At 37.6% G+C, this 27,677-nt stretch overlaps 4 protein-coding genes across 8 annotated transcripts in view; 3 read left to right on the top strand and 1 right to left on the bottom strand.

Annotated features, from left to right (window-relative positions):
• The window catches only part of LOC127847597 (uncharacterized), a 188,530-nt gene that overhangs the window by 10,026 nt on the left and 150,827 nt on the right, over positions 1-27,677 (top strand). The gene's annotated exons all lie outside the window — the stretch shown is intronic.
• The window catches only part of LOC127847599 (protein PALS2-like), a 195,271-nt gene that overhangs the window by 72,213 nt on the left and 95,381 nt on the right, over positions 1-27,677 (top strand). The gene's annotated exons all lie outside the window — the stretch shown is intronic.
• On the top strand, positions 883-21,999 carry LOC127849203 (uncharacterized). The gene is made up of 10 exons (XM_052381922.1): positions 883-898; positions 2,825-3,295; positions 3,589-4,746; positions 6,038-6,142; positions 6,707-6,848; positions 9,589-9,662; positions 11,526-11,683; positions 14,636-14,829; positions 18,280-18,414; positions 20,109-21,999. The coding sequence occupies exons 2-10, from the start codon at positions 2,836-2,838 to the stop codon at positions 21,196-21,198; spliced, it is 3,516 nt and encodes a 1,171-aa protein (XP_052237882.1). The 5' UTR covers positions 883-898; positions 2,825-2,835; the 3' UTR covers positions 21,199-21,999.
• Positions 26,639-27,535, bottom strand: LOC127849202 (uncharacterized). Its single transcript, XM_052381920.1, has one exon. The coding sequence runs from the start codon at positions 27,533-27,535 to the stop codon at positions 26,639-26,641; it is 897 nt and encodes a 298-aa protein (XP_052237880.1).

The following is a 27,677-nucleotide window of genomic DNA, read 5'->3' as shown; positions in this document are numbered from 1 at the left end:
GTTTTCTTTTCATGCATGACATTTGATCATAGGATTAGTTAAGAATTTATACATCATTCTAAAGCAAATTGTCTATATGAAAAATTTCTTTAGTGATTTGTTCATGGCTATCTCTGCTTTTGAATGTGATTCTCAATGCACTCAGATGGAGCCGGTCAGTTGTAAAAAAAAACAATAACAAAAGTTTGCTTCATCATTATGCCCCTGGATCGAATGATTGGGGGTATATTGTTTTTGGCCTGTCTGTCTGTCATTGTATGTGTCTGTTGCACATTGTATGTGTGTGTCTGTCCCAAAACTTTAACCTTTTGCAATATTGATGATAGCAACTTGATATTTGGCATGCATGTGTATCTCATGGAGATGCACATTTTGAGTGGTGAAAGGTCAAGGTCATCCTTCAAGGTTAAAGGTCAAATATATGGCTTCAAAGCGGTGCAGTAGAGGGCATTGTGTTTCACAAACATAGCTCTTGGTTTTGTTATAAGAATGCTGAAGATGCAGCCTTAACATATACTGCTAACAATGACAGATTTTAGCCCTGGTATAATAATAAACTATATATATATTTAATTCACTTTTGTAAGCTTAGAGGTGTCAGAAATTGTCTTTCATTTGAATTTCTTTTCATTTTCTGTTATGCATTCAGAGCCCTCCACAAAGTCGAAGGGAAAATCAAAGGTGAAGAGAAATGAAACAACGAGTCCTCCTAGACCTCTGAATGAGAATCCTCCTGTCAGTACAATTGTTCCAGGTAGGGTATGCATGTTCTTGTGAACACCTGTCAGTACATTTGTTCCAGGTAGGGTATGCATGTTCTTGTGAACACCTGTCAGTACAATTGTTCCAGGTAGGGTATGCATGTTCTTGTGAACACCTGTCAGTACAATTGTTCCAGGTAGGGTATGCATGTTCTTGTGAACAGGGCTTTGTTCCAGGTAGGGTATGCATGTTCTTGTGAACAGGGCTTTGTTCCAGGTAGGGTATGCATGTTCTTGTGAACAGGGCTTTGTTCCAGGTAGGGTATGCATGTTCTTGTGAACAGGGCTTTGTTCCAGGTAGGGTATGCATGTTCTTGTGAACAGGGCTTTGTTCCAGGTAGGGTATGCATGTTCTTGTGAACAGGGCTTTGTTCCAGGTAGGGTATGCATGTTCTTGTGAACAGGGCTTTGTTCCAGGTAGGGTATGCATGTTCTTGTGAACAGGGCTTTGTTCCAGGTAGGGTATGCATGTTCTTGTGAACAGGGCTTTGTTCCAGGTAGGGTATGCATGTTCTTGTGAACAGGGCTTTTATTCTTGATTTGTGGAAAAAAATATCGACATACCTGAAAAAGGGGAAAACATTTCCAAAGTAAGCTTGAAATTTAGGAAAATTGCATCATTTTGAAGAAATTCTCATAGGGTAAGGGGCCTGTTTTTGGGGGGAAGGCGCCTATATAAGACCCTTGTTTAATTCAAGAAGGGAAAAAAGCCCGGGTTAATGTTGGTAAGGGCTTCCTCTGCCATTTGCAAATTAGCCAATGGCTAGAAATACGTCCATTTGGCTACAAGTGTTTACTTTTATCAACCCATACAATTATCAAAACTTTGGTACAGCTTTGCAAATTTTACTGAACAAAAGTTTTTGCAAAGGGAAGCCCTGTTTGTTTCATGGCAGTTGGTTTTAGAAACAATTTATCAATGCAATGCTTAATACATGTACATAAACAGTAATCTCACATTATTAAGAAAGTTTCATGTATGCAGTTCTTTGAGAAATGAATGTCTCGATTTGGTAAGTAACATTTTTCAAATTATGAGTACATGAATGCCAGATTTTAGAAGTAGCTATCCTTGGATTTTTATATAAATTTATGCAGCACACCTAATTATACATGGTTATATCATAATCAATGTTATTTTATTAGCAGAAATGTGCCACTCAGTTGTCTATTAATAAAAACACAATAAAGGAGAATTTTTAATAAAACTTCTAATTTACTTCAGCCTACATGTAAATACATATACATTAAGAATTTCATTTGAAACTGTTTTATCTTCCTAAATAGAAAACACCAACATATTCCGTCTTTACCAGCATAATTTCAGGTTATGTATGCAGTATTTCACGTGATGTATTCAGTCTTTGAAGTGATGTATTTAGTATTTCAAGTGATGTATTTAGTATTTCAAGTGATGTATTTAGTATTTCAAGTGATGTTTTTAGTATTTCAAGTGATGTATTATGTCTTCCAAGTGATGAATTCAGTGTTTAAAGTCATGTTTTCAGTCTTTCATGTGATGTATTATGTCTTCCAAGTGATGTATTAAGTCTTTCAAGTGAGGTATTAAGTCTTTCAAGTGATGTATTAAGTCTTTCAAGTGATGTATTCAGCCTTTCAAGTGATGTATTCAGCCTTTCAAGTGATGTATTCAGCCTTTCAAGTGATGTATTCAGCCTTTCAAGTGAGGTATTCAGCCTTTCAAGTGATGTATTCAGTCTTTCAAGTGATGTATTCAGTTTTTCAAGTGATGTATTTAGTCTTTTAAGTGATGTATTATGTCTTCCTAGTGATGTTTTCAGTCTTTCAAGTGATGTATTCCGTCTTTCAAGTGATGTTTTATATCTTTCAAGTGATGTATTCAATCTTTCAAGTGATGTATTCAGTCTTTCAAGTGATGTATTCAATCTTTCAAGTGATGTTTTATGTCTTTCAAGTGATATATTCAGTGTTTCAAGTGATGTATTAAGTCTTCTAAGCCATGTATTCAGTCTTTTAAGAGATGTTTTCAGTCTTTCAAGTGATGTATTCAGCCTCCAAGTGATGTATTCATTTCTTTCCAGGCCTGTCCTCCATGTATGGTACACCATTCCCCTACGGTGCGGCCCAGTTGCTGCGCCAGGTCTATGGACATGACTCAGCCACTAATCCAATATTCAACTCTAGGCTGGCTTCATCCACTCCCGACCCTGAAAAACTTGCAGCAGACACATCGGCCTGTCAGCTACCGAACGCTTCAGAGTCCAACATACAGCAGGACGTTCCTGAACGTGATATCTCCACAGTCTCCTCTGTGCCACCGAGCTTGAACCATCTTCAGAACATGGCCCAGATGGTGGAGATATACAAGCAGCTTGAGCTGAAGAAAAATCAACAGATTCAGGAGGCCGTTGCCAAGGAAACTCTACAGAAGTTAAACGCTATGGATATTCATATAGCGTCAGCTGACACTAGAGGCAATGGAAGTAGCAATAGTAGGATTCCTGTGCCTTTATTGCAACAATGTGCACTTAGTGAACAGAAGGGCAGCTTAGGTTAGCATGATTTGTTTTCTATGTTTCAATGATTTTATTCATTTTGTGATATATGTATATACAATCAATATACAAAGACATGTACATGCAAAGACTGAATTTGACATATATACAGTGTTTTAAATGTGTTGAAGCTATCAATACTCAAAATAAATTTACTATATATTTGCTTCTTCATATTTATCATTTGTTTACCTTACATAAAAAAACTTATTTACGTGCATCAAAATTTTAAGTGGTTCTTAACAAAAATGGTGTCAAATTTACATCCACATTTTTAACTATGATTACAGGTCAGCATGACCTAGTTAGTACCAATTTCCTGCAATCAGAAGCCCTCGGGAGAGAATGGTCTGAAAAAGCACCTACCACAAGAGAATTAGTAAGTAAGAATAACCGCCAGTTAGAAGCTTTTGGGAGGGAATCGTCTGACCTACTACCACCAGCTACAAGAGATTCTGGGGGCACTGCCCGAGGTAGTCTAGGTTTCACTATTCCACAGAGAGACTCTATGTTTCGGCCGGTCATGCCATCGACTGGCGAGGACTTCATTGATACTGAGAATCCTGCAAGTACAAACAGCTCCCTTACGGCATTCCAGCACTATATCTCAGGGGATTCTAAAGAGTTTCTGCCGCCACAGAACTGGGTCTTAAATTTTAAAGACCTCAAAGAAGTTGCCAATAGACAAAAGAGTAATGTTGAGACTGTTGGACAGCCTGAAAGTGGAACTGCTAGTGTAATTGAGAGGGGAGAGAGGGATTCTTTAAGAGAATCTGTTAGATCTGAAAAGTCTGATGTCTTGTGTGAAAAGACTCATGGTAAATCTCAGCAACAAGAGGCATGTTCACAATACCAGATATATAAATCCAAGCCTGATAGTGTGAAACATGGGCAGCTTGTATATTCCAATAAAAATATTGACCATAATTTACAGTGCAAAACTGAGGAAAGTATTTCTGGCAGCTCTGAAAGTAAGTCTGATGGAAGTGACGCCACTTTGGGTCATAACAGAGGTCAGATGTCATTGGATGAAGTCCCTGAAAGGGATTTACCTGTGGAAAGAAAAAAGAGTCCATATAAATCATCAGTTCAGCAAACAACCAAAGGCAACACGTTCAGAATGGGAGTCCAACAGAAAAATGAGTCTCAAAACCTGTCTGCTTTAACCTCCTCAACTCCAAAGAATCAAAACATTTCCAATAACAGTGGCTCCAGTAGTTTAGGAGGGAAAATTGTATTCATTCCTGATGATTCTCAGACGCCCACTGTGATTGGCCACGTCCCAGCCCCTCCCCTACAGAATCAGCCAATCAGCTGGCCCCTTATGAATGTCCCTCAAGCAGCCAGTGTACTGTCCTCAGCAGTAGGTCAACATGGAGTCTCCACTTCTCAGCTGTCTGCCCCTAGCCTTCAGTTGGGCCAGGCATCCCTGGAAGGAGCCAGTTTAGGTATGAGAATAATAATATAAATATTCAAATAGTAATAAATATAAAAAGAATACATAACAAAAATGAAATATACAAAGGCAGAACAGTTATGTGAAATTGTTATTTATTTCGTATATAATGATATTTATTTGTTTATTTTTCTGTTTAAAGTTATGCTTAGTACTTGGGTTCTTCAAACATCTTTGTATTTTCTTATCAATCACCAACCAATCTTAGGAGGTTGATTACAAGCATTATATTTTTTTACCACATTATATATTATATATATAATGTGGTCATAAAATATAATGCTTGTAATATGATAGAAGGCAAAAACTTTAATTTTAATGGTAAAATATTTAAAATCAAAACAGAAATGTCATGTGATGTCAAAAATGTTATTTATGTATTAGTATGTAGTGGTTGCAATAAATATTACATTGGACAAACTGGAGATAAACTACGTAATCAACGAACTATTCATGAACAGAAAATGCGCTATAACTCAACAAGACAAATGCCCTTAAGCAAACATCTTGATGATTGTTCTAAAATGGAACCAAAATTTTAAATATTTCCATTTTATAAGTTATATTCGGACTCTGTTTCAGCTAGATTAGCAAAAGAACAATTTTTTATTGATTTATTTAAGCCCCTGTTAACTTCATTGTTATAATTTGACGTTTGACGTCATAATATAACAATTTGACTATTGACGTTATTGTTGTATATTTTATATGCCCTGATGAGCTGTGCGAAACCTGATCAACATATATTAAAACAATTTTTTTATACCCATGCGACGCTTGTTTATTTTTTCAATATATATACATATATATATATATATATATATATATATATATATATATATATATATATATATATATATATATATATATATATATATATATATGTATATATTATATTTTATTTATCATCCAACATTTCTGATTTTTGAAAGCCACTTTGTTCAGCAGCAAAATACCATACAGGAGCACTGTCCACGAGTCCCTAGTTCATTGCATATGAGTTTCATTGTGGGGAAACTGGGCTTAATGTAAGTGAGTCAAGTGTTGTCCCAGATGAACCTGTGCAGTCAGAACCGGCTCATCAGGGACACCTTTTTTTACTCTATTTGGATGTTTCTCCCGTTTGAAGGAAATCTTTTCTGAACAAAAATCCTGTTTAAGTGCAAATTGTGGTTCCCTGATTAGCCTGTGTGTAATGCACAGGCTAATCTGGGCTCCAACTTTATGTGCATGCATTAAGCCCAGTTTTCCCAGAAAGAGGCTGAAATGTTTGTCTATTCCAGGGTATCACAGCTCAGCCAACGCCAAGGCGATTGCAGCCAGTGATATTGGCATAAGAAAGCTACGCTACCTGCTGAAGGAGTTGAAGGAATGCAATAGAGTCATTAGTAAGATTTTGTAAATGTAATTTATGTTAGGATTTGTGATAAAGCTTTTACAGTTTATGTATGTATGCATCATGTCATACATCAAAATAATACTCCTGAATATGAAAACTTATAATAATATGAATTGGTTTAATGATATGCACCAATTTGAAGTCATAAAAAAGATAAGTATTTGTAATGCTTTTTATTGATAAATAAACAAAAACATGTATTACCAACATATTGTTTGAACTACAAAACAGAGTCAAAGGCTTGCGTTGTGTAGTGGCAGCAAGTTACCTTGTTCTTCTTGTTGACCAAGATTTTATCCCAAGGGCAAGCACATTGTTTAAAATAGTGTCCTTTTCATAGTTAATGTAACTATGTTAAACTATTCAAAATATTTTAGTGTTGCAAGTAAAGTGATTTGAGGATTGTTTAACAAAACACACTAAACTCTGTGAACAAGATTGTGTTTTGAAAATGTAACTGAGCTCCATAAGTGCGCTGCTGTGTTGTCTGTTTGCATGTACAAACATATTTGCTACTTTATAAATTGGTTTCATACCATGTTTCCCTTTACAGAAGATGTTGAGGTCAACAGACTGGTGGGTGACCTTGATGACACAGTCAACTCCATTCCCCAGCTGGCCTTGACCTTTAACCTCCAGACAGAGATTGACCTTGCCATTCAACCTCTCAGGAGTGAAAACAGCCAGTTGAGAAGGTTGGGTTCTTATTTTTGTGTTTGTTGATGTGTTTTTATACCGCAGATATACATGGGTCAACACTAATGGTGGCCACCAAGTTTTGGAAGCACCATTTAAAAATTAGGAAGGTAGCTGGTATGTCTGTCTTGTGAAATTCTAGCAAAAAATAGTAGGGATGGCAAAATTATTCGAATATTCGATTGAATGGTCAGCATTTGAATAATAAAAATGATATTCGCATATTTCAATTTTTATCCAAACGTAATTTCACCAATATTTAATGACCTGCGAACCGCTTACTAAAAAGCAACCGAAATCACCTGGGAGAAACATGTTTGACGTGACGTTCTTCGTGTCAAACTGATAGCGCGGCCCGTATCAGTGTTGATTGCGCAATGCAATATACACGCTCTAAGAAAGGCCCAGACCGTTGTTTGCCAATGGGGTGCCAATTAACGGTTTCAATTGACTGGCGAATAATAATTAAGTTTTGTGATCACAGTATGTACAGCAATTAAAATGTGTGAATTACTCAAATCGCGCAATGCAATATACTTACTATAAGAAAGGGCCCGAACTGTTGTTGGTACATTAGGTACCAATTAAGGGCTTCAATTTACTTGCGAATAATAATTTAGTTTTTGTGATCACAGTTTGAACAGACATTAAAATATGTGAATTACTCAAAAGTAACAGATGATATAAACAAAACAATCATCAAGGAATCATAATTCAAATCTGAAAATGCCACCAGCCCCTTCGGCAGTATGGAATACTTTACACGGTCTGTGGATAAGAAGACCGCAACGTGCAATGTGTGTTAACTTAGTTTTACATATGCGCGGTCTGCTACAAATCTGTGGAATCATTAAAAAATAAAATTCTATGACACGATGTTTTTCATTCTATTTGTGCCCGATCACAGTATAGTCGACAGCGATACAATTTTTCGATAGCAACGTTAATAAACAGCCTCGTATTTAGCAAACGGATATAACTTACAAGCCAATGGAAATTTACACATAACAAGGTAAAATAAATCCAACCGTTTTATGCGAATATTGGATTGAATGAATTTGTGAACATTCGAATACCGATATTGGTATTCGATGCCATCCCTTAAAAATAGGCTTAAATATTTCTCAAACAGGCTTTTAAAAACTTTTTTTAGAAGTACATGTATAAAGTTAACCGTGGGGTGGAAGTTTTTCCATTATTTATGGGTTAAAACTTGATTGACAACCAGATGTAAATTTATATTGAATTCCAGGTGACTGAAAATTTACATACTTTACCTTAGCGGAATAATAGTCGAGGGCGTTGTCTTGGGTTATCTCTTGTTAATGTATATGCATATTGTCATAGAATTTAGGACTTCCAATTTATTTTGTATGTATAATGTACTGGAAAACTTCTAATGATCCCAACATCTGAAGATGCCTAGAGGAATAAATGTCTGGTCTGTCTCTTAGTTTTTATTGTTTTTGGCCTGTCTGTCTGTCATTCTGTCCCAACTTTAACCTTCGTTGCGAGAACTTTTGCAATATTGAAGATAGCAACTTGATATTTGGCATGCATTTGTATCTCATGGAGCTGCACATTTTGATTGATGAAAGGTCAAGGTCATCCTTCAAGGTCAAAGGTAAAAAAAAAACAAATCCAAGGGAAGTAATAAGCTTTAAAGGGAGATGATTATCTGTACCTGCCAAATGATAAAAAATAAAATAAATCAAAGTGGCGCAGTAGGGGGCATTGTGTTTCTGACAAACACATCTCTTGTTTACAACCTTTTGTAGGAGGTTAGCTCAAAATGACACATTTGGTCTCGGGGGGCGGAAAACGACAACGGGCGAGGCATGGTATGGTATTGCGCAAGGGGGGGTTAGAGGGTTAGGGTAAGTGTTAGGGGTTGGGTTAGGGTTTGGGTTAGCCTAAACCCAACCCTAACCCGACCCCTAACCCTTACCCTAACCCTTTTTTGGGGATATCACCCCTGACCATGCCTCGCCCGTTGTAGTTTTCCGCCTTCCTTTGGTCTCACATAATAATTCATCTAACAAAGCTTTGATACTTTCATGGATGCTATCTTTGAATGACATCGACATACCCACATCGCCTGGTCATACACTGACCTTGACCCCACTTTTTGACTGAGAGTAATTGAGGTCAAACAGTTTGGCCTTCCGGCAATGACACTACAATATAGATTGTAACAAAGCTTAAATGCTTATATCAATGTTATCTGTGACCATTATCGCCATAGTCACATCACCTGACCTCATTAGCTTGGCTGTTTTTGGAGAAATCCCGAGGTATTGTCATAGCCAGCTCGTCGTGTCTGTCGTGTCATATCTATCGTCGTGTCGTCCGCGTCGTCCGCGTCGTGCTAAAACCTTAACATTTTGTCAAGGTTTTAAACATTGGCTCTAAAATCAAAGTGCTTCAACCTACAACTTTGAAACTTCATATATAGCTGCACCTTGATGAGTTTTACATGCCACACCCAATTTTGGGTCACTAGGTCAAAGGTCAAGGTCACTATGACTTCTAAAAAAAAAAAAAGATCTGTCAAGCTTCATTTATTCAAAACTGCACCTGCAGCCGAGAGTGGCACCCATTATGCGGTGCTCTTGTTTTGTCCTTGATATTGATCCAATCCACTTTTGGACGTTTGCTTATTTGAATGCGACCATTAATCAATATTGACATGGCTTCAACTGGCATATTTTTATTGCATCATCTTGTTGAATATTGCAGAAAGGTTCGCATGTTAAACCAACAACTGAAAGAAAAGGAAGGAGAAAATGAACCAAAAGATATCAACTTTGAAAGTAAGCCCTTGTTCACTCTTGATAAATTCAAATTATTTTTTTTTTACAGCTTTCCTTTAAAATGCCCAATTTCACTGTCCCATCAAAATACACATTTGAATGTTGCCTTTCATGTATTTATCCTTTTTTGGTACTGTCCTGCGCTTGCTGAATCAGCCTTCAAAAATATCTGTTCAGAGAAGAGGGGAGCATAAGGACATGTCTGTAATAAAAATGCTGTACTTTTATCTGCTTGTGTGAAAAGCAAATAGTGTACTTTTGATACACTGTCTAATTAGCAAATACTCTACTTTTACCTGCCTGTCTCATTATCAAATACTGTACTTTAACCTATCTGTCTATTATGCAAATTCTGTACTTTTACCTGCCTGTCTCATAATCAAATACTGTACTTTAACCTATCTGTCTAATATGCAAATTCTGTACTTTAACCTTTCTGTCTCATACGCAAATACTGTACTTTTACGCACCGGTCTAATAAGCAAATATTGTACTTTTACCTGCTTGTCTAAAAAACAAATGCTCTACTTATACCTTACTCTACTTTTACCTGCCTGTGTATTTAAGAAATACTCTTTTACCTCCATGTCTTGTGAACAAATACTGCACTTTTACTTGCCTGTCTAATATTTAAATAAGCACATAGTACACTTTTACCCTGTCTGTCTATTATGCAAATACTATAATTTTACCTACCTGTCTGCTGAGTAAAATACATACAGAATATTATGCTAGTCAATTGTTCCAAGAGTTTGTATAACTCGATTGGCTTGTGTGATGACGTATCATACGAGAGGCGGAGCCTCGAGTGTGATGCGAAATAGCACAAGCCACAAGAGTGTTTATTATATACAACAACTAACAAAAACAATTGTATTTTTTACTTTAACAAAACTGACAAAACAATGACATAAACGGTACGCCATTTATTTAAGACGTGTATGAATACAGTTTATGTAAATTAATGTGTAAACATTCGAACCGGGAAAACACAGGTTTCCGACACGCTTACCTTAATCCCATCGTTAATCCAATGTTTATATCAATTAACAACTTTAATCGGATGTTTATAACAAAAACGTTGAAACAATATGCACTTCCACTTCTATCTTCCATGTGTTTTTCGAAACTTAGTTTAAATCACACTTTTTTATTGTAATCCTATCAAAATATACATTTATGCATGATAAACACACACTCCAAAATACGTTTTGAATTCGTTCAATGTTTTTAACAAATTGTTTACTGTTAAAAAACACCACGTCCGACATGTCCTTAAATTCCATAGAGTTTAGATAAAACTATTGTATTTCGTCACAGAAATGACGTCACACGATGAACTACGTAATATATTTTGTTATATAAAATATTTATATTTTCGACGCGCGTAATGTGACGTCATTAAATGGGTCGAAGTAGTCTGGCTATTATGGTAATATGGAATTGGAAACAGCGAGTTGCGTAATACGTTTTTTTTTATTTCAACGATTGATACAACCTGTATTTTGTTAAAAGCATAAAACAGGTATATAATAATGTACTTTTACCTGCCTAGAAAGTAAGCAAAAGTCAATTTGCCTGCCTTGTTAATTAACAAATACTGTACTCTTGCCTGATTATAAACAAAAACTATACTTCTACCTGCCTGTCTTTTTAACAGATACTATGCTTTTGCTTTCCTGTCTAATAATCAAAAACTTTATTCACCTGCCTGTCTAATAAGAAAATGCGTTTACCTGCCTGTCTCATAATCAAATTCTCTATTCTTACCTGCCTGTCTAGTAAGCAAATAATGTACTTTTACCTGCCTGTTTATAGACTGAAACTGTACGGAAACTGTACATTAACTGCTGTGTGTTTCAGTCCTTCACCTGCAGACCAGCAACGAGAGCCTACAGAAAGTGTTGAGAGAGGAGCGGGACATTAAGACGAGGCTGGCTGCGGAGGTGCAGTATCTCTATCAGGAGATACACAAGATGAAAGTGGACAAGTCTAAACTGATAGCCAGCACCAGTGAGAAGGTCAGTTATTACTATTGTCATTATTATGATAATAACTACTACTTCTATTATTCTCATTTTTATGCCCCCTTTCAAAGAAAATGATTATATAGTTTTCGCACTGTCAGTCTGTCACACTTTTCGTGGCCACTTTCTAATTCAAATAGTTTTGATCTGATCTTTACCAAACTTGGTCAGAAGTTGTATCTAGACAATATCTAGGTCAAGTTGGAATATGGGTCATGCCGGGTCAAAAACTGGGTCACTTAGTGCATTTCAATATTTTCTATCAAAGCATTTATTGGGGCAGCACTTGTTATTATCTCTACTTTTATTTTTAAAACTAGAAGAGACTGTCTTTAAATGAAAAATATATTAAAAGCAGAAAGTAGTGTCCCAACCCTTAACCACACAGATGTGCACTTTGATGTGTTTGAGGTCCCTTTACAAATCAAATACAATTTATGACCATTCTTACTAGATTCTTACTGGATTCAAGTTTTAAGGGCTTCATTTCGAACCCTAAGATACTGATACTGATGAGAAGCAAAAAAAATAAAATCTAAACTTACAGGGAGTTAATCGCATAGCATGCTGTTCTGTTTTTTTGCTGGTTGCACAAGGCCATTTTAATTGTCCCAATCTGAGTGGATAAGGTTTAAGGCATGTTGTGGGGGCTGCATTTTCCTCCTATTCAAGGCCAATTTTCACAAAGCTTTTGAGAAAATCTATAAACAAAACCCATCAATTTGCAAAATTCTATTTTGATATTTATGCCCCCCTTCGAAGAAGAGGAGGTATATTGTTTTGAACATGTCGGTCGGTCCATTGGTCTGTCAGTCGGTCCGTATATTGTTTTGAACATGTCGGTCGGTCCATTGGTCTGTCAGTCGGTCCGTCCACCAGATGGTTTCCAGGTGACAACTCAAGAACGCTTAGGTCTAGGATCATGGTACATTGATCATTACTGGCAGATGACCCATATTGATTTTCAGGTCACTTGGTAAAAAGTCAAGATCATAGTGACTCGTAATAGTTAAATGGTTTCCGGATGATAACTCAGTAAGGCTTAGGCCTAGGATCATGAAACTTCATGGGTAGATTGATAATGACTGGCAGATGATCCCTATTGATTTTTAGGTCACTAGGTCAAATGTCAAGGTCACAGTGACTCGAAATAGTAAAATGGTTTCCGGATGATAACCCAAGAATGCTTACGCCTTGGATCATGAAACTTCATAGGCACATTGATCATGACTAGCAAATGACCCCTATTGATTTTCAGGTCACTAGGTCAAAGGTCAAGGTCACAGTGACTCGAAACAGTTAAATGGTTTCCGGATGATAACTCAAGAATGCCTAGGCCTAGGATCATGAAACTTCATTGGTACATTGATCATGACTGGCAGATATCCCCAATTGATTTTCAGGTCACTAGGTCAAAGGTCAAGGTCACAGTGACTCGAAACAGTAAAATGGCTTCCGGAGGATAACTCAAGAATGCTTAGGCCTAGGATCATGAAACTTCGTAGGAACATTGATCATGACTGGTGACCCCTATTGATTTTCAGGTCACTAGGTCAAAGGTCAAGGTCACAGTGACTTAAAATAGTAAAATTGTTTCTGGGTGATAACTGAAGAATGCTTACGCCTTGGATCATGAAATTTCATGGGAACATTGATCATGACTGGCAGATGACCAATATTGATTTTCAGGTCACTAGGTCAAAGGTCATGTTCACAGTGACTCAAAATAGTAAAATGGTTTCCGGATGATAACTTAAGAATGCTTACGCCTAGGATCATGAAACGTCATAGGAACATTGATCTTGACTGGCAGATGACCCCTATAAATTTTCAGGTCACTAGGTCAAAGGTCATGGTCACAGTGAGTAGAAACAGTTAAATGGTTTCCTGATGATAACTCAATAATAATTAGGCCTAGGATCATGAAACTTCATAGGTACATTGATCATGACTGGCAGATGACCCCTATTGATTTTCGGGTCACTAGGTCAAAGGTCAAGGTCACAGTAACAAAAAACGTATTCACACAATGGCTGCCACTACAACTGACAGCCCATATGGGGGTGGGGCATGCATGTTTTACAAACAGCCCTTGTTTGTATTAAGATCTTGTATTTAACAACTTAATATTTCCCAAATTGTTAAACTTGTATAACTATGAAAGCATAAACCGCAAAATACTGATCTTTGGATTTAAATGTAGTATTTTACAGAGGTCAAATACAGAAGCTTCCAAGAACACAATATATTAACCATCAACTTCAATGCTTTCACCCTAAATTGCTGGGGGGTTTAAACCTTTCACACTCAACTTCAGCAAACAGTCTGTTTCATTTCAATGTTTAATATTTAACATTTAATAATATTAAATAGTTTTCAGACAATTGAGAATTTTTTAAGATCATTTTATTTGAATCAACACTTTGTTTGTTGAACACTGTAATGTTATTTATGCCATCCAAATGCTAATAGCTGTTAGATTTAATTGGAAATTTGAATGTGCCACTTTAATCAAGGTAAAACTTCAAAATAGTAGTGCGTGTGGGTATATTAAGGATAAAAATATTTTTAATTCAATGATTAAGTCTAAGATGTTAGACTAATAGTTATTTCCTAGAAGAACATGTCAAAATGGACACAATTAGATAATACATATTATTAGTGTATTAGTAAGATTTTTCTAAATTTAAAACAACATAATTTAACCCATTTATGTCAAGCGTCCTGAAAAAAGGACATTGCAAACAGCGTAGACCCAGATGAGACGCCGCATAATGCGGCGTCTCATCTGGGTCTGCGCTGTTTGCTTAAATGAATTTCTTTATGATATATTCTAAATATAGACATAAATATACTAGACACCCCTAATTTTGGAAATAAATTGATCCAATTAAGAAGGATGGGAGAGTCCACTGGGCATAAATGGGTTAATCCTTTGTCAACCAGGAGACTGAGCAACTAAAAGTTCGCCAGGAAATCACCATGGAAGCTCAACAAGTGAAGCATGACCTTGAACTTCTGAAGAAAGGTCACGAGGCAACATTGACCCAGTTAGAGGCCATCGAGAAGGAGAACCACATTCTGCAGGTGACCTTGAGACAGCGGGATGAAGAGATTGCTAGGCAACAGGAGATAGTTGAGTAGGTACTTTGTTATTCCTTAACTACTGAGATTCCCGTTTTGATGTATTTGTAGCTCCTTGGAAAATCATATTACATTTAAAACCTTTCTTATTAAATTCTTGTTATTAAGGCTGCTTTTCACAATTAAAGATACCAAAGAGCAGCAAACAGCATAAAACATGCAGGTGACTAGAAGTCTGTTCTGGTTTTATGCTGGTTGCATATAGCCATTTTCACTTAGCTTCTGAGTGGGATAGGGGTATTGGACAATTATCTTCTGTCTGTCAAAATTTCATACCAGATTATTAATGAATTATCCTTATTTATTCTGTACTTTCTTGTGGTTTGAAGTAAGATAGCTGTGATTTTCAAAAATTCATCATATATCTTCTATTTCTTAAAAGTTCCTTCATTTTGGAGCTCTTTAATTGGTAGGTTACATACAAGTAAATTTTTGGGCAGTGTTGTTTTTCTCGTAAGTGTTCCTTTTTATTGGACCGACATTACTGTTTAACCTTTAAGGCTTACTTACCAGTAAATAGAAGTGTTAGTCATATTTATAAGTACTTGTAGTTCCTTTTTCTGTACATAGCAATGCCATATCATTATACCCCAACAAATGAAGTTTAGGGGGGTATACAGGAGTGAACTTGTCTGTCGGTCAGTCTGTCGGTCTGTCTGTCGGTCCGTGTTAAGTGTCCGCTCTCTAATTCAAGTAGTTTTCATCCGATCTTCACCAAACTTGGTCAGAAGTTGTATCTACATGATGTATAGACCAAGTTCGAACATGGGCCTTGCCAGGTCAAAAACTAGGTCATGGGGTCACTTAGTGCGTTTTAAACATTCAGCATGTTGTTACCTCTCTAATTCAAGTAGTTTTTATCCGATCTTCACTAAACTTGGTCAGAAGTTGTATCTACATGATGTCTACGCTATGTTCGAATGTGGGCCTTGCCAGGTCAATAACTAGGTCAACGGATCACTTAGTGTGTTTTAAACATTCAGTATGTTGTCGGCTCTCTAATTCAAGTAGTTTTCATCCGATCTTCACCAAACTTTGTTAGAAGTTGTATATAGATGATCTTAAGGCCAAGTTCGAACATGGGCCTTGCCGGGTCATAAACTAGGTCACATGGTCACTTAGTACATTTAACACATTGAGCATGGTGTCCGCTCTCTATTTCAAGTAGTTTAAATCCGATCTTCACCACACTTGTCAGAAGTTGTAACTAGATGATGTGTAGGTCAAGTTCGACCATGGGCCATGCCGGGTCAAAAACTAGGTTACGGGGTCACTTAGTGTGTTTGAAACCTCACCATGTTGTCTGCTCTCTAATTCAAGTAGTTTTTATCCAATCTTCACAAAAATTGTTCAGAAGTTGTATCTTGTTAATGTCTTGGGCTAGTTTGAATATGGGTCATACCGGGTCAAAAACAAGGGGTCACTTAGTGCGCTTTAAATATCACAATGTTGTCCACTCTCTAATTCAAGTAGTTTTCATCCAATCTTTACCAAACTTGGTCAGAAGTTGTATCTAGATGATGTCTAGGTCAAGTTTGAATATGGGTCATTCGGAATAAAAAACTAGGTCACGGGGTATCTTAGTGCGTTTTAAACGTCACCATGTTGTCTGCTCTCTAATTCAAGTAGTTTTCATCCAATCCTCACCAAACTTGGTCACAAGTTTTATCTAAATGATCTCTAGGACAAGTTTGAACATGGGCCATTCCGGGTCTTAAACTAGGTCACGGGGTCACTTAGTGCGTTTTTTAACATTCAGCATGGTGTCCGCTGTCTAATTCAAGTAGTTTACATCCGATCTTCACCAAACTTGGTCAGAAGTCTTATGGAGATGATCTTAAGGCCATGTTGGAACATGGGCCTATCTGGATCAAAAACTAGGTCAAGGGGTCACTAAAAGCGTTTTAAAAATTGAGCATGGTGTCCGCTGTTTTTTGTGAAGACGACATGAAAAATAGTATGTGTCAATGCGGCATGTGGGGGTATTTGTCACGTCTGGGACAAAGCTCTAGTTATTTTCTGTTTGTTGCTAGAACATACTTTGTGATGCACCCTTGTGCAGTTCAATTGGATACAATTTTGGGAGTAGAACTTTGGGTTGTGTCATTAATGTGGTAATGTATTTTTGAAGACATTTAACTTCTGAAACCCTGGTATTTGCCTTTGTCTGCATTATTTAAGTAACACATATGGAGGAACCATTTAGGTGTCTGGGCTCTACATTTTCCAGCTCATGTGTTGAATGTAGTGTTTATTACTTTAAATTGCGTTTGTTTCCTATAACTGTTTCCCCCATAAGAAGCAAAGTGAAATTGGCTTTTGCAACCAGCATTAAACCAGAGCAACCTGCGAGTAACTGGCAGTATGTCCAGATTATATGCTGTAAAAAAGGGTTGGAAATGAAGCTTTAAAAACTTGAATTTAATAAGAAATGTCACTTATTAATTCTAACTTCCTAAATCAATACAAATGCGTCAAAATACCTATCTAAGTGGTGCTTAATTGGTCATTGTCAGCTCGGGTACTCTTAACTATACTTACATGTGCCCCTGGTATGGTAAATATACTAAAATGTACTCAGGAAATATATCGCTAAATCGGATGTTATCAGCTATTTTTTTTTAAATTTATTATATTCACATTTATGTCAATGTGCTGTAAAATGGCCTCTATATTATCCAAACTCATACTCAAAAAGCATGTTGACGCAGTTTTTTTTAAAGAGAAGTTTGTTTAAGATTATCGGTAGCGCGTTTTACGACATCGGATTTTAGGCGGGAATACAACTCGGGTACAGTCTTATACAGACCGGGTACGTTTCAGTATATTTACCGTACCTGGGGTATATGAAAGTATACATAAGATTACCCAGGGATAAATGTAAGTAGTACCCGAGTCGACAACGACAATTCGAGCCTAAGTGGTAAAGGGTTAAACCATAGCTTGTAATGGGTGTAAATGCTGTATGCTGCCCTGTTAGTTCAATCTTAAGTTGTCAGAATACATGTGTTAATTTTCTTTACACTACAAGTTTGTCTCATAATGGATGGGGTACACTAGCTGTGTGGTGTCGTATCACATGTATAGGTTACTTAAAAGGTATTTTGTAAGAACATGTTTTACTTGGTGAAAATATCCATGGACCTGTAAACTGTATGAATAGTCTGAAGATATATTGAAAAAAAACAAGTGCTCATCACAAGAGTGTTAAAAGGATGTAAATGGAAAGCTTTGGTCCAAATGTAGGAGTCACATCTTGGGAAAATGGGTCTTATGTCATGATTTCATGCATGCAGTATATCTCCCGACAAGCCCGAACATGCTCCCAGTCTTTTCAGTTATTCATGACCAAAGTGGCATAAACAGGCTGCATATGTCATAAAACCCATTTTGGCATTATGTGGCTCGTATGTCTCTTATCTTTCCTGTGTGTTCTTCCTTTGCAGGACGATGAAGGAGAGCATCTCAGAGCTGCTTCATGAGCTAGAACAGAGCCGTTGTGAGGATCGCAACTGGGACCATAACCAGAGCTACGGACTCAACAGGCTGCTCAAGATAGTGGAGGGAGATGGACAGGCTGGGTAAGCTGTGGTCTGGATTGGTTGACTGTTCAGCCTTGTGTAGTACTGGTCATTTTATTATCTGCTGTTTCATATAACATACACTTACTTTTTGGGGAAATTTTGTCCTTTCTATAATGTTCGTTCACCCATGCATGCGGATGCAATAGTTGTCATGTCCAATTATAATCCAGAATTGATCCGAAGCAGATTTTGTTTGGTCATTAAAAAGAAAAGGTTTATTTCTTTATGAATTCACTAACCACACTTGCATTGCCAAAACCGTGTAGTGAATGCAAATCAATTGTCTTGCTTTATTCCAACCTGGGTTTTCCTTCATTTCTATATTGGTTAGCCTCAATAAAATGCATTAAACAGAGTTTCAAGACTTTGTTACCATGACCCCCCACTACACTTGTGATTTCACCTCCATTAAACTGACTTCCTCCATTTGATGCCCTACAACTTTTACAACTGAGCCTTGTTCAGTGAAAACTGGGCTTAATGCTTGTTGCTAAAGTGTTTCCCAGAGTCCCCACACAATAATCAGGGACAACACTTTCTGCCTTAACTCGCTTTTTGCTTATAAGGGACTTTCTTTAAACAAAAATTACCATTAAAGTGGATATTGTGGTCCCTGATAAGCCTGTGCCAACTGCAGATGCATCAAGTGGATAATGTGGTCCCAGATAAGCCTGTGCCAACTGCTGATGCATCAAGTGGATATTGTGGTCCCAGATAAGCCTGTGCCAACTGCAGATGCATCAAGTGGATATTGTGGTCCCAGATAAGCCTGTGCCAACTGCAGATGCATCAAGTGGATATTGTGGTCCCTGATAAGCCTGTGTCAACTGCAGATGCATCAAGTGGATATTGTGGTCCCTGATAAGCCTGTGCCAACTGCAGATGCATCAAGTGGATATTGTGGTCCCAGATAAGCCTGTGCCAACTGCAGATGCATCAAGCCCAGTTTCCCCATAATGAGCCTTATATAAACATGTTGTTCTCATTTTGAATCTATTTAATAGTATTAGCCGTGATCTGTGAAAAAGGGTTTTAATGTATATGCTTAAAGTGTCATGCCAGAGTGGCTTGTGTGGGCGGCACAGGCTAATCTGGGACAACACTTTCCGCCAAAACTAGATTTTTGCTAAGAAGAGACTTTCTCTAAATGAAAATGTGTACTCAAAGGCTTACCCGACACGACACTTTAAGTACATGCATTAAACACCATTTTCACAGAGCATGGCTCATATACTAAAATTCAAGGTGAACCCTGTAAGGTGAATAGCATTATTTTCTTTCCATGAGGTGGTTCCAAATGTTCTCACATGTTGATACTCTTTTTGATAAAGAAGTTTTATCTTTAAAGGATTCACATCTGCTCATTTGCTCTTTGATGCTAATTTTACCATTTTTCTTCTATTGCTGTTACTGCCGGTAATTGAACTTTCTAATATTGCAAATATTTTACCCCGCATTATTTATGAGATTTTATAATACATCATGTTCATATAGTCATACACCATGTCACATTATTGAAGAGATTTAAATGATATCCGTTTTCTATCTTTTAGGTCATGGGTTTGTATCCCTACTGCGGCAACCGTTCTTTACAATTCCCCAAAAGACACCAAGTACTTCAATGTTCTACCCAGGAAACATATTTGAGTTTTTCAATAAAAGTCATATCTTTTTAATGATTTACATTCCAGTTTTACAGTCAGAAGAGGCCAGCAGCTGGCAGCAACAAAGCCTCTACAGAGAACACCAGAGAGAAGGTCTAGGGCAGCTGAGCGCAGAGAACTTGACTTTGACGACAGTGGCGCCACTACCTCTACAGCGAGACTTACACAGGAGGCACTGGCAGACCACAACCGGCACCATTTACCAGTAAGAGCCATGACAAACGGTCGCCAAGGACCAGCGTCCGAGTCTGAGTTGGACACGCTTGTTGATCTGCAGATGAAGAGGGACATGGGTGGGGCGTGGAATGACAGACCTGGGCAACGGCGAACGTCTAGTTTATCCCCTGTGAGGTTGAAAAATGATCAGCCTGGTAGGGATGTCAGGGACCTCAGGGGGCCTGGTTTTCCACCAATGAGGAGTGGGGCTGGTGCACTTAGAGATGCCGGTGGGAATGTAGGGGCTGAGAGAGAGACTTACAGGCCAAGGCCATCAAGTGAGAGAATTAAGAGGTGGGAAAGTGAAGAGGTGAAAGACGGCAGGGAGGAGTTGTCTCCCGCAAGGGGCATTAGAAATAGACAGCCGTATAATAGGGGACAAATGGTTGGTGAATATTCCCCATCCAGAGCTAGGGCCCAACAAGGATATAGCAGTGGAGGTAGAGCCACGGATGGCCTTCAAGACGGTACAGAGGTCAGTGTAGAACAGTCTCGGTATAGTGTCACGGACTACTTCAGGAAATATCACCCACAAGACACGGTCACTAGACCAATAGAGACACTGGTTAATAAAGGACTGCCTCCAAGGGGCAGATATCTAAATAACAGGGTGGCTGAATTTTATACTTCCAGCGAAGCCGATGACCGGACAGCCAAATCATCAGAAGCCACTGGTGTAGTAAGAAATGCTCAAAGACTTGCAAAATTCAGGGGTAGGTCAGCAGACCACACTATAAGCGCAATCCATGATGATGATAACGTTTCCTCTGTCTCGATGTCCTCTGTGACAACGGCCAATACGGTGGATGAAGGGAAATTCCGGCAGGGTATTGCTACGCTGGATGCCAACATTGCTCGACTTCAACAAGCTCTGCTGAAAACAAAGTCCATGCTATCATGATGAGGCCATTGCATTGGCCACTTATTTTGACACTGACTGCTTCCAGGGCTTTTTTTTGGGGGGGGGGGGGGGAGGGGCAGGGAGTGTGGGGGCTATTGTTCAACTTTATCCCTGTAGAAGGTGTCTTTGTCTTTATAAAATGCTCTCAATTCATACAGTTTTCCCCTAAAATTGATCTTATCAAATGAATATTTATACCCCTGTTTATGTCTCTGATATAAGAATTGTTCAGACTCTGTTTGTGGAAAACAATGTACATGCCATATTAAAGAGGTCTTTGCATAAGTTGCTGATGTTTTGAGATCTGAGGTATTTGCATGAGTTGTTGATTTATTGCCAGTTGCGTTTGATGCCTCTTGAGTTGTAAATTTTGTCTGTTACTTTAAATATGTGTATGATACATGTAAACCGTATGCATAAAAATATGTAATTTGCTTCATGGGAGTTATCATTAACATGTTGGGGTCCATCCAACATATTTGCTATGAATTTTCATACAATGATCTCGTTGATGTGGTATTACATGTAAAACTGAAATAATGTCTTCAAACAAGAACATTTGTCTCATTGATGTTTTAGTTTAGATTTTGTGTTTTGTTCTTGCATTTTCATTTTACAAACTACTTTGTTTGTTGCCCGTGTTATACTGTGATAGTATTTATAAAATGATTTATGATATCATTATTTACATTTTGATTATTGTCATTCATTGTGCATGCTATGAGCTGTGGGTTACAGTATACTTCTATAAGAAAGCGAAATTTCTTGTAAAGGAGTAAAATAAAAAAGAAAAAACAGGTATGTTCTGAATTTATTTTTTTCTGCAACAAAATATCTTGGTAAGATCATCTTTTTCAAACAGTATTTGTTCACCATGTTATCTTGCAAGTCTGTTAACTAGGTGCTTGAAAACTAATTTACATGGTGTTTAATATTGCGGCTTGCTTACCTGCATTGTATCATTTCAGGTTTAAGTTGACATTTCGAACATTGTCATATTTTGCGGATTCGTCTACTAAAACACATGCTTACATTAGTGCTCTTTAGTAATTATTTGCTGTACAATGCATGATCAATATCCGGTTTACACACAGGCTTGATAGAATGAAAACAAACCGTTAAGAACTTTATTTTTGCAAATATCTCAAGTTATTGAAATGCATTTGCCAACAAGAGATGTGTTTGTCAGAAACACAATGCCCCCTAATGCGCCGCTTTGAAATTATTATCTTTGACCTTGAAGGATGATCTTGACCTTTCACCACTCAAAATGTGCAGCTCCATGAGATACACATGCATGCCAAATAACAAGTTGCTATCTTCAATATTACACAAGTTATTGCAAAAGTTTAACCAAGGTTAAAGTTTGTGACAGACAGACACATACAATGATAGACAGACAGGCCCAAAACAATATGCCGCCGATTATTCGATCCGGGGGCATAAAACTTTAGTGCATACAAAGTTTGTTCTGATATCTTTAGATTAAAGACTTCATCTTCGAATACGTCTGAAATCAGTGCCAAAATTTCACGTTGCACGCAGCAAAACTGTGTATATGAATGCTGTAAACATCGAACACAGGCTTATTCAATACAGTAATTCTGATGTATTTTATATTGTGATAGGCCGCAAAAAACTGTCTTGAATGCATTAGTTGAAATTCTTAAAGATTGTTTTAAAATGTTATTTAAAAAAGCCCCGCATACATGTGTGAACCCCACAAAGTCACGTGATCCTGATAGTTAAAATGCTATGTTATTGTGACGATTGGCCACTCGTGGACAAGTTTGGCAGAGCAGACTGCAGATAATCAGTCTAAGATGTGTACACTAAACAACACATTTTAACGTCAACTTGTTTTGTATGTGAAATTGACAAAAAAAAACATTCAAAAACAAGTAATCATCATAAACACTTTTAATCGATTATAATCGAAGGACATTTTAAACAAACGGACCGTCAGTATATACCCGCTGTAATCAAGTTTTTAAGAAAAGGTGTATTAAAATATAGGGCCAAACACGGACTCTAGAGGAGACGGATATGAAACGGGACATTATCGGTAAATATCTTGTCGTAACTTAGTCACGTGACCGGTAGCTATCGATTAGCGTTCATCGAAGCATTTTTCGGCCCTTTTCAAGAATCTTTAAATAATTTTTATAAATTGATAATTTAAGGTAACTAATCTTTTATATAATCATGCATAATAACCTCTTTGAAAATAAACAACAAACGATAAATGTCATGGCACCGATTTTATTTGAAGTATGCAAAGCCGAAACATATCAAGAGGGTCCGCTCACAGGTGGTTAGCGTGTGGCTATGATATTAATTCATGAAAACATCATTTTGATTTATAAATAATCATATTATAACGAAAAATCAACTTTTCTGAAAAATAATTCACTATCAAATACATATATAACAAGGTATTCAACTCGACATCGCCCGAACAGCCATTACTTCATCAATTGTGCAGCGATTTTCATGAACCCGATCTAATTCAACGCAGAAATGAATTTCCTTTTTGGAAATGTATATATCTTGCTATATTTCTACACATGCTGGGTCAAATTTTAAGAAATAAAACGATAAACAATTCGCTTGACCTACTTGATACCGATCAGACAGAAATCATTAATGAAATCTCCAGTTGTAAAGACACACCTTCGCATTGGATCAATGAAATCACTCGTGTGTTTAAAATGTCAGTTAGTTGAAATGTATATAAACAAAGGTTTCAAACGGCGCTGGACAGTAAGTGCAACGACAAGCACTGTAAGAATGTTTATTCATACGTTTTATTGAATTATGGTATCGAGGTCCGTGAACTTTGCAGGGAAAATGCCTTTTACTCCGTGAAGGTTTCAGTCATAGATACTGTCTGATCGATGTTAAGTGGGTCATGCGAGTTGTGTATCGTGTTGTTTCTTAACAGTTGACCCAGTATGTGTATGTGTCTGTGTCATAAACTAGAGCTGTAATCGTTAATTTATTAAGCTTCAATAATAATTAGCTTAATTGACATGTTTCTAGAACAAAATATTTTAATTTATTCCATAAAAAATATAATAATTATGTCAAAGGAAATTAAATGGCCGGTATCTAAACAAAAGCATAAGCGCCAAGACCGTAGCATCAGTTCGGTGCGTAAAGACCGCGCAATACTTTCTTCCGTCTTCATTCCTTACTTACTTTCATTTTTAAACAATTTTTTCAGTTACTTCCCTTTTGCATTCGCCAGTGCGTAGGAGATTGCTCGTCATTGATAACATTCTCCTAGCAGAGTTGTCGTTCGTGTTTCAACATTCAACAATGGCCGCCCCCATGTGAGTCTCGCTTCAAAACTTTCTTACTGCATAAATTGGCTTGTTTTGCTATTTAGAAGCTGTCATTTAGGATATATGAATTATTTATTCACTAAATCTCCGCTCATGACAACAATAGTTGGAATTCGAAGGATATATACTCGATGTGAATGAAGGACTTTCTGGATCATAACAGCTTGACACGGCAAAACTGGCATACTGGTATTTTTAGTAATCAATATAAGTTACATTGTGCTTTATAATTCAATCATTCCTGACAGACTTGTGTATATATTTCGCTTACATTTTGACGCGCGTAGGTAGGACCGCATTACCGCTTCCGAAATGTGTATTCATACTATTGCCTTCGAGGAACTTATCTGATGTTTGACGGAAAGGGCCGAAAATGTGCGAGTGTGGGTCAAGTTCCCCGCAGCTACTACTTCCCCGTTCCCCAAATTATTTTTCCGTACCTAAAATTTTTCGTACGCAATTTTTTTTCGTACCCAATTTTTTTTTCGTACCCAATTTTTTTTTCATCCCCAATTTTTTGTTTTTACCCAAATTTTTTTCGGTCTCAATTTTTTTTCCCAAATATTTTTTCGTACCCAAATTTGTTTTCATACTCAAATTTTTTTCGCAAAATATTTGTACCAATTTTGTTTTCGTACCAACATACACAATTCTGGTGATTGTGTTGATGTAGATAAACTTAACTTGATGCTTTTATATCCATCCTCTCAAAAGCATCGTCACACCAGTACTGTCTATCGTATACAGAATTCTATTCTCCTAAGCAAGATGTATTTTTAAAAACTGAACTCCAAATATAAACGCTACAGTTCGGTATAAAGTACGAACATGTTAACCGTAAATCTAGATTCTAAAACGGTATGATATTTGCAAAAGTTAAAGTTATAATTCGCCGGGCTGCCTAAATCAGATGATATTTATATATCTGAAAACTACGAAACGTAGGCTTTCTAATGATATATAATTTGTCAAAATCGGCCGAGAAATGAAAGTAAAATTTAAAAAAAGACGAGAGTGGGTACATCAAAACGTATAACCTCGGCGCTTCGATGTACGCTAATCAATAGCTACCGGTCACGTGACTAAGTTGCGACACGGTTAAACGCGCGGAAGTAAAACATAAAATGTTTTGTGTGTGTGTTTAACGCGCTATAAATCCATTAATAACAACGAAAATATACTAACGGTTATAATTTTTTGAAAGAGGAATTAATTAGCAACAAGATAACGTATAAACCAATAAAATCGGATGATTAGTTTTTGCATAAAATTGAATTAACTGCAGTGAGGGTCAAATACTCGATTCAACTCCTGTCAATATACGCTCCGTGGGCATTCTATACATAGATGGTGACGTAACTACGTTATTGTTACCTCTATACTAAGACGCATCACATTCCCCTGGTTTGGGGAATTATGCTTCCGCCAAAGTAGTTCTGCGTAGGAATGAAAATGTTAATAATGAAAGAAAAATCGTTTTTATTATGTGTTTAAAACGGAATGTTGTTTAAAAATGTTATTTAATACTGTTTAAATGTGATGTTGAATCTCTATTAAGACTGATAGCGATCATCAGAAGCACGATGACCAGACCTACTTTCGCTTTCACTTTTTACTCGTAAAAGAAGTGCTACCCACAATTCCTTTCGCGTTAGTACACAGGTCAGAAAGACCGGTGTGTACACAATGCTCCGTGGGCCAAATAAGGCTTATAAATTTGGGGCCGAATAAGCTTGGTGCCGAATCTACCATAATTTTCGGAATGGGCCGAAAAAGCTTGGTGCCGGAAAAGCCTGCTACCGAATAATTCAAATGCTAACAAACCTGACATCACAGTATTTTTTTTAATTTCATATTTTTATTTATATTATTCTTATTTTTTTTAAACAATTCAACCATCGAGTTGTTGTCTGCAACAAATTTAGTTTCAACCTATTTATTTTAGCTCGATTGCGTCGAAAGCCTCAGGCTTATTGAAACGCTCTCGAGTCCGTTTCCTGGGCCAGTACTTCGTGTCTCTGGGGGATCGAACCCATGACCTCCCGGTCGCTAGGCGGACACCATATCCATTACACAATGGCGACACAATTTTTTCAAATCCCATTCACTCGTGCTTCCCGGATCACTTGGCTGAGAACACTGGTATGCTCGACGCATCCTGAAAATCCGGGAACTTCACCCTCCTGAATTGACGTATCAACGTAGTTGTTGTCAGTAAAGAACGTTGTCAGTCGCTTGGCTAGGACTGCAAAGAATATCTTCCCCTCTACGTTGAGCAGAGAAATGGTCTGGAACTGACCAATATCCTTCGAGTCCTTCTCCTTTGGGGCGAATATTCCCTCCGCTCTCTTCCAGCAATCCGGGATTTTGCCCTCTCTCCAAATAACTCTAAGTAGGGTCCATATTTTCCGAAGTATGCCTGGGCACATCTTATAGACACGATAAGGAATGTCATTCGGGCTTGGGGCTGAGCCTGTCCTCGCTTTCTTCACCACGTGCTGTACCTCAGACAATGATGGCTCCTTTGTGTCCAAAGGAGTTTCTGGTGGGTCTTCTGGTTCTAGCCTTGAACAGTCACCCAGTGGAACCTCCCGTGAAGGATCACTGTGGACATTGCGTAAGTGCTGTTCTATGTCCTCCATACTGCTCTCTACTGTGCCTGATCGTTCGTTGTCAAGGATGTCTTTGGAGAACTGGTATGGATTCTGGATGAATCTAGCTCTCTGTCTCTCCCTCTTCCTTTTCCTCTGTCTTGTTTGCTCAGCCTTGTTGAGAGTGCTCAGTTTCTCTCGTAAAGTGCTTCGTAACTGTTGGAGTCCTACTTTCTCTTCTACCTTGGCTTTTCTATACTGCCTCTTTACACTTGTAAGCTCCTTTCTGGTCTGTTTGATTAGCCTCTGTCTTCTGCTGATGATTGGGGCTGGCTTCTCTGGTTTCTTCTCAGCCAAGCCAAACCTCTCTTTGCTTACAGTATAGATGAAGCCCGTCATTGCTCTTATCTTCCAGCTGGATCCTGGAGGGTTGTTTCCAGTATAGCGGAGACGTCTCTATCTAGATCCTGCCACGCTCGCCGGTCTGTCGTCTAGGGCCATGCTATCCGCGGGAGCCTCTTGTCATCATCTCCCGGAGCTG

The sequence above is a fragment of the Dreissena polymorpha genome, chromosome 10 (genome assembly GCF_020536995.1).
Source record: "Dreissena polymorpha isolate Duluth1 chromosome 10, UMN_Dpol_1.0, whole genome shotgun sequence".
Lineage (NCBI taxonomy): Eukaryota > Metazoa > Mollusca > Bivalvia > Myida > Dreissenidae > Dreissena > Dreissena polymorpha.
This window is presented reverse-complemented; position numbering and strand designations above follow the sequence as displayed.

Coding starts and splice junctions, on each gene's coding strand:
- LOC127849203 (XM_052381922.1), top strand. CDS start 2,836: ATGTATGGTACACCATTCCCCTACGGTGCGGCCCAGTTGCTGCGCCAG. Junction 4,747..6,037: donor CCTGGAAGGAGCCAGTTTAG/GTATGAGAATAA, acceptor TGTCTATTCCAG/GGTATCACAGCTCAGCCAAC. Junction 11,684..14,635: donor TAGCCAGCACCAGTGAGAAG/GTCAGTTATTAC, acceptor TTTGTCAACCAG/GAGACTGAGCAACTAAAAGT.
- LOC127849202 (XM_052381920.1), bottom strand. CDS start 27,535: ATGACGGGCTTCATCTATACTGTAAGCAAAGAGAGGTTTGGCTTGGCT.